The sequence below is a fragment of the Topomyia yanbarensis genome, chromosome 1 (assembly GCF_030247195.1).
Source record: "Topomyia yanbarensis strain Yona2022 chromosome 1, ASM3024719v1, whole genome shotgun sequence".
In the NCBI taxonomy this organism is placed as follows: domain Eukaryota; kingdom Metazoa; phylum Arthropoda; class Insecta; order Diptera; family Culicidae; genus Topomyia; species Topomyia yanbarensis.
In genome coordinates this window covers 1,033,951-1,041,530 of record NC_080670.1, presented here as the reverse complement: position 1 = coordinate 1,041,530, position 7,580 = coordinate 1,033,951, and the positions used below count along the sequence as shown (strand labels likewise).

The window sequence follows — 7,580 nt, the reverse complement described above, 5'->3', positions numbered from 1 at the left end:
ACCTGTTGTTGGGTGGAACGATTAGATAACCTGCATATTAAATTTCCAACAAACAATAATGAGACTCTTATTTCCGGCAGCTGCTTCCCCTTTCTCCCTCCTCTGCTTAATCGCACCAAACGCATGGCAGCGGAATTTATTGACCACCACCAGAAAGGCAGAAGCTGTTGTTTGCACTGTCGCGCGAGGCTTTGACAGGGGGAAACGGCAGGAATCGGTTTTCATATTTTTCTTTTTTTCTACCCTACTGTACTCGGGGTTTTGAAAAGGATAGAATGAGCTAGTTTGGTCCGTGTAAATGACTCTAGGCCAGGGTAACCTAAATATTACTTTATTCTGCAGTGCTCCTAAGTAAACAGAGAAAAGTGACTAAGGGTAGTATTAAAACTGTGTGTACATTTTCCCATGTGTACGTTATGCGTTAGACTAAATATTAAATACCACCACAACAGTATTAATCAGTTTGTTACGTCGTTTTCGTTTTTGTAGTGATGCTACACAAGCGTAGGAAATAAAAGGAGGTATACTTGTTATAGCCAAATTGGAGTGAGTCAGGCGGTATTATACCGGTGTAGTGCAACTACAAAACAAAAACGTCATTGGTTACTACAAAGGGACCTTGCTTATATCCGTAATCCTCGTTATTTATTTGTTCTTTTCAGTCTCGCGCGACAATTCGTGTGAGATTGTTTAAGAAAATTATCAAACTTTCACGCCTCTAATTCATGGTACAAGAAAAATGATATTATTCTAAGGTGAGAAAGACCGAAAACAGAAACGACGGGAAACGAAAGGAAAAAAAAACAAATAACCCAATATTTTAAAATCATAAAAACAAAGAGAACAGAAGGAAGACAATAAGAGAAACCATTTAAAAAGTACTTATTATCGGCTATAGGTAAAAATAAATTCGTTGCTTACAATTGTCGCTATCTTCATTGGATCGTATATACGGATCCGATGACGATAATCGTGAATGCCCGTTCATGTTGGGATGAGCCCCCCGACTATGATCACTTTTTAAAACGCTATGAATAGGCATTGCAGCCGGATTCAACTGGCCTGAATACATATCTTCACACTCACTTTCTTTATACTGTAGTATGTTTATATGCTTCTGGTATATTACAACGCATCGATGACATCCTTTTCTATAGTTACAGAATAATGGGATGACGGAAGAAAAAAGAGAAGAAAAAAAGTGCGTGTAAAATCAGTAATAGTAAACAATATGCTTTCATGAATTGTCGATTATGTGGCATAATTTATGACTAACAGGGGGATGAGAGTGAAATGATAAAAGGCAGGGAAAGAAATAGGAACCAAAGGAATGATACTGAATATGAGACAGAGAAAAGAAACTGCTATACTTACTCGTTCACTAATAAAAATTTGTCTCCCTCACTAGCGATACATCTTCCCCTAGTACTTAAAGTTGATCCTTCTATAGTAATTTCCTGTTGTACCCCAGATTGAAACCATCGTCCCTCCCATCGTTTTGGAAAAGCGCACCCCGTGCTACTTTGTAAAGCTAAACAAAGAAAACAGAATATGTTGTTGAAACTTACGGAAACTTAGATGATGAATACCCCTCAAATCGCTGAAATAAACTTTCTGAAAAATTTCAAAGTTTCAATCATAATGTGTGATTTGTATATGTTTTGAATAAACTGGATGCTCTATTGGCAGGATCTCAATAAATTCACCAAAAGCACGGACGACTGTGGGCAAAAATTATAGTCAGATATCACAATACAAAAACATGAGTTTACTGCGATTAAATAATGCGCAACGCAGTTGCAATACCCGCATTGGCAGGAGGCGATTGTTGTCGAAGTTGAATTACCCCAAAAAATCTTAGTAACTTGAGTTTCTAAACGTTTTAGAATGTTTCATAAGTGATTGAAATTTTTTAGTTCAGTTTTCAGATTTATATTCTACTGTAAAAGTTATTTTCAAATCAGTATTGTGATTTGCCTATTAGGCCTCGATTAAGTGAGATGTTGAGCAATTTCTTTAATTACTCATTTGAAATTGAGATTATTATCTTGCTTCGTTTCTAACAATATAACAAGTAATAACAAATGTGGCCTGATTGTGAAATATTCGGGTTTGAGCGAAACGAAATCTCGCATCTAATGCTCTTTCATTTAAATCAATATATAGAACAAGGAACACTTCCGTAACCATCGGATTGCAATGAGTAGGACTATTATAGAAAAATGTTAAAAAGAACTGTTAAAAGGTTATGTTATCAGTCTGATAGCCAATTCGTGCATTGAGAAATATAAAAATATACGAGAAAAAGTAAAGATTCTTTTTGGTATTCTAAACTCTCAACTAGCAATATCTCAGTATTTCACAATAGTCAATTCACTGTGAAAATAACCATAAGTAAAAAATCGAAAACTACAAACAAGAATACTACAACTTTAATTATAATTTAAAACATCTGGAAAAAATTGCAAAGTATGCTATTTTTCATTCTTAGTACCAGTGTTTCTAACGCGTTTTAATTTGTTTTTGAAATATAACTTCTATAGTACAATGTAAAAGTATGTAAATTTGAGAACTTATTGAATCTCAGGCTTCCGATTGCGGCAGCAACTATGCTAGAAATGAGTTGATGGTTTGATCGGAATATGATGAAATATCGGCCAGAAAGTTTTTGTATTAACTGAACTAATTTTAGATTGTGACAATCCCTATTTAGTACTAGATGTACGATGTTGTCGTTGTCTGCTTTTTTGACGACATCACAACACACTGCCCCGTGGTTTTCAATGAAGAACCCTATAAGGAAATGAAGAGTGATGCTCGAACTTTTCAATCTAAATGGTAATAATTTGCTGATTAAATACATGAATGACTAACAAGTTGTGTAAACAATGATGTTTGTCTTCACGCTAATGCAACTATTTTGAACATCATATCACCGTTAGACGTTAGTCACTAGTCAACCTCTTTTGAACATAAAAACTCTTTTCTGGTTACTGTTTTCCTTTAAATTTCTTTAGATTCATTCAACATTGATAAAAATAGCCTTCTCCCTATGCATCCATTTTATGAATATTTCCGTCAGGAGAACGTGCCAAATATTGACACCAAACAGCGATTTGTGGGGTATCCGATCCATACATCTGCAGTCGAGCATTCCAAATTGACGCTTAGAACGAGAATGAAAGGCATTTGTTAAACATCAATAAACACTGCGACGGGTTATTGAAACATAATGGTCTAATTTGAATTTTGCGCGATAATATACAATTGCCACATTAATTCTGACGAAGTGCTTTTCATTTCGACAAAAAAAAACCCTTTTCATAAATTTGTCCATCTCTTTCATTATCGCTCTCTGCGTCGTGCTGTGATTTCTTTTCTATTGCTATCATATTTACCATCTTGCTTCGCTGCGTCACAGCATTTTGTTACCAAGAACAAGGCCAAAAAAGTTTGAACAATCAACCTATATAATAACGTTTTGCTTCTACTGATGTTGTGTGGTGTACTAATCAAATGGTATCCTTGTTTCGATGACGATAATAACCACGACCACGACGACGACGTTGATGAAAATGATGGTGTAGGAATGTTATAATAATCACGAGAGAAAATGAACGACTTGAGTGAAATGTTTAATAGTTTAATCCTTTCGACTTTACGCTGAATTTCCCTAGGTTGCTTGAACATTTTAGAAATGAAGAAAACAAAAGCTGCTCGTGGTTTTCCTTAGGTTGTTTAGTCGATTTGATACCCTTCTTATTACTTTGCTTATTTTTGAGTTAGTAGTAACTGTTTTGCTACTAATCTTTTATTTTAGCTATAATATCAATTATATTATTTGTGTAAGTTACTCATATCACCATGTTGTGTAGGTTTTTTTTCTATGAGGATTCGATCTAGAAGGAGAAAGAAAGTATAAAAAAAGTTATAGCAATCAGCTCCAATTATTGCCAATTGAGGAATGGCTATAATCGTCTTCGCGTTTAAATGTCTCATTTTGGTAGCCGCTATTAGGAGAATGAGTAATTACGTTGTTGATAGACGGATGAAATCAATATTATTTTGTTTCTCAATGATTCACACTGAGATAATAATTAATCATACAGATAGGTACGTCGAATATTCGGCTATAAAATCATCAAGCGTAATACCGACATAGGAATTGAAAATATCCTTCATCTCAATGCACAGAAGCTTTTCCAGTCCCGAAAGCTATATTTGCAAGGGTGTATCACTGTCGCGGGACTTTCGGGAGAAACGAGAATTGTGGAAAATTCCATTCACGCAAACACAAATTCTTATTTTTTTAAATTTTCAAAATGAAACATTTTTTAGTGTCTCTGCTGGATTATAAAACTAAGCGTCGAATAGGGATATTTTATATCTGGAACTTACTTAAAACTCCTCCCCGAACTAAACAGCCGCCATTGTTAATTTTTATATTAGTATTGATTTTTCCACCTCGAATTCCTGCCTGCGAGGATTCAGAAAATTGTTCACTAGCTCGTGCACCGTCACTGCACGGATATTACACATATTTTACAATGCACGTATTTGGTTGCACTTGTTTTACATTTATCCACGCTTTTCGTCCATTTTTCACCCAAAAATGGGCTACATTTTCATCAGCAAAGCAGAGGTGCTGCTGCTGCCTTCGCTTTCTGCTTCTGCTGCTAGTCGACGACGACGACGGCGATGGGCTCTTTTTTCCTCTTCGGAGCAGAACAAAAAAAAATCATTCGACGAGAAAGAGAACACTTTTTCACTAACTACGCACAGCTCGCCTATTGTGAAACTGCACTTTTTCATTCGCGTAATCACATTACTTTGGAACATGATGCATTTTAACTTTGATTGACTTGTTTTTCATACATTTATCTAATGCGAACTGCTTTGTTGGACATTTTTTGGAACCTGCAGCATTTTGCTCTGCTTTTTCACTCCTCCGAGGTGGGCTTTGTGCTAACCCTGTGTCTGTCCGCTGAATACTCGTCGAAAGCACTGCCTCTCTCGTCGACAATGTTTTCACGTCTGATATGGCTAAATTTTTTTCTCTCGCTCAACAAACGTGTATATGGCTTCGGCCGTCGAGCAGAGCACAGGGTGTTGTCCTTGCTTCTCTACTTTGACAGCTGAATCGACATACGATGTTGATCGATTGTTGGTAATCGCACAACTTGTCAGTTCAGAGCCAATATTCCTGAGTTGGTCTTAATCCGTTTTGACGTTCGAATTTTTAGAAAAAAAAAAATCGTTTACACGGGGAACTTGGAAACAAACAAATAACTTCTATGGAAAGTAATGTAAAAATGCGAAAACTCTTGCTGATTTCGAAGCCAAGTCGGAATAGGTACGCTGCATTTTTTACTAAATGCATACAACATTGATCCGAACCAAAAACGAAATCAGTATCAGTGTACGTATTTTAATGTCCAAACGAAATGCAACACATCGATAGAGACACTTCTTAAGCCGGGCTTTCACGCACCGTCAGTGATGCGCTCCATTTGCCTTTAATGGTTTCGTGCTATCTGCCATTCATCTCATTCTCATTCCGGCGCGAGCAGAAGAATATTTCAGACATCAGCTTTATTGTGCTTTTGTATATGGACACTGCTTCATAGTTTTATGGTAACGTCCATACAATACAAGTCATTTTATGTCAACCCTAAATTATGTCTAAATATAGAAATTGACAGCGGTCGGGATTGGAATCTGACTTGATTTCGGGATCAAGTAAAAACAGCATTAGTAAAAAGTTCACATCGTTTTTTATTTGAGACGGATGAACTAAATTGATTTTAGTCTGCCTTTTTCGTACATCAATTGTTGCCCTCTATATCCATTCGAAAGATTAGGTGCAGTAATCGACTAAGTTGTGTGTGTATGAACCAGTCGATCGATCGTACGACTTGAACCGTTTCCGGTATAATTCCCCAAATTTAGACAAGTTTACATAAAGAAACTCAAAACCTGAGTGATAAGAAAAACTTATGTTATGATTACGCTCACCTTTTATGAAATTGAGTAGCTAGTCACTCATATTTGAGGTATTGTGAATAAGCGTGTTCTTATTGGAATCGAGCAAACCCGCGTTTAGATGTACAAGGGGTTATCCAATCATTCAATCTTTATTGTAAACACTCTCATTCTGAGGTAGCAGAACTGAATTTTATTTGGTTTTCATACAGATCAGGGATTGTTGTTAACTATTTTTTTAATCAAAAAGTAACTGTGCTCGGTATTCTATTTAAGATACTTTGTGCAATCCCATTTGTTAAAAAACATTCCATTGCAGATGAACAGAGTCGCCAAGCATGACACCGCCAGTATTAAAGGAGTGTATTGTATGTCATAAGCAACTGAAGAGCCGTTCCAGTCGACTTTACCACGAACACTGCCAGGATCCGAAGTTAAAACCATTCAAGTGCATTCATTGTGGGCGCACTTTTAGCTCGAGGTCGCATAAAACATTCCACGAGGAGAGCCACCAGGGACGACGACTTTCGTGCGATCGTTGCGATAAATCCTACCAACATCAACGCGATCTAGATCTACATCTGCGAGAGCATGACCGAAGTAAGATTCACAAATGCAACATGTGCCTGGAGCATTTCAACTCGCAACAAGCATTAGTGAAGCATAGACGGAGCCACGGCGAAACAAAGCACTTCAAGTGCGACCAATGCGATTTAACCTTTAGCTTGAAGGGTAATTTAGTAAAACATATCAAAGTTTTGCATTCCAAAGAGAAGCGATTCTCTTGTGGACAATGTAGCAAAACGTTCTACAGGAACAACGCACTAACATTTCATATGCTGAGCCATCAAGCTAGAAACTTCCAATGCAAAACATGTGAGAAAGAATTTGTCGATGCCAGGAATCTAGAAAGACACTTGAAAATTCACGTATCACTCAAGGAGTTCCTATGCGATGTATGTGGAATTTCAAGCACGAGAAAAGACAACATCATTAGACATGTCAAAAGTTTCCATCCTGAAATGAACCCCGGTAACGTGGTTCTGCGAGATGAGCTAGGGGATCGTTTGGATGCGATTAAAAAAGATGCTCAACAAAGCAATAAATCTCTGTTAATTACAGAACCAAAAGCGGATCGACCTGTTTCAAATAGGGTTAGTGTAATTCAAGTGGTTGGAGTACCGAAACCCCTTGAAATTACTACATCTACCACAAAAAGCTCTATTACACAGAAGACTGACCAGTATCCTAAACCAGCCACTAAACTTGATCCGCTAGAAATTTATCGTAAAATTTTGAAGCCCAGCACAGAAGACGATGATGATGCTGATAATCATAAAACTCTAGCACTGACCCAGGCGAACATTTCCACTAAAACAACAGGTGAGCTACTCCCGCCACCAGCGACGCTGACAACAACTGTATCTGCTGCCAATACTAACAATAGTAGCAGCAATAATTTTGTTTCTATAAATAATTTCTCTGAAGTTCATTGGCGCAAGCGAACCTCACAGATCTTTACGAATTCGACTAGGTGAGGGAGAGAGGAAAAACGCTCGGTTGAATTAATTTTTCCCTTCATTATTAATCGAACAAAC

At 37.1% G+C, this 7,580-nt stretch overlaps 2 protein-coding genes across 3 annotated transcripts in view; one reads left to right on the top strand and one right to left on the bottom strand.

Moving 5' to 3' along the window:
• Positions 1-5,036, bottom strand: part of LOC131676550 (uncharacterized) — an 11,549-nt gene extending 6,513 nt beyond the window's left edge. Inside the window, exons 1-4 of one of the 2 annotated variants that reach the window (XM_058955640.1) lie at positions 4,399-5,036; positions 3,399-3,899; positions 1,375-1,531; positions 922-1,151 (exon numbers count right to left, since the gene is read on the bottom strand). In XM_058955640.1, coding sequence (XP_058811623.1) covers positions 922-1,151; positions 1,375-1,531; positions 3,399-3,690 — 679 coding nt within the window. In that variant the 5' untranslated portion in view covers positions 3,691-3,899; positions 4,399-5,036. The remainder of the gene's footprint in view (positions 1-921; positions 1,152-1,374; positions 1,532-3,398; positions 3,900-4,398) is intronic. The other variant, XM_058955641.1, reaches the window with a different exon arrangement.
• A 1,075-nt stretch (positions 5,037-6,111) lies between these two features.
• LOC131676548 (gastrula zinc finger protein XlCGF52.1) lies at positions 6,112-7,520 on the top strand. Its single transcript, XM_058955638.1, has 2 exons — positions 6,112-6,244; positions 6,302-7,520. Exon 2 carries the CDS (start codon positions 6,321-6,323, stop codon positions 7,518-7,520), a length of 1,200 nt encoding a protein of 399 aa, XP_058811621.1. The 5' UTR covers positions 6,112-6,244; positions 6,302-6,320.
• Positions 7,521-7,580: the final 60 nt, after the last annotated feature.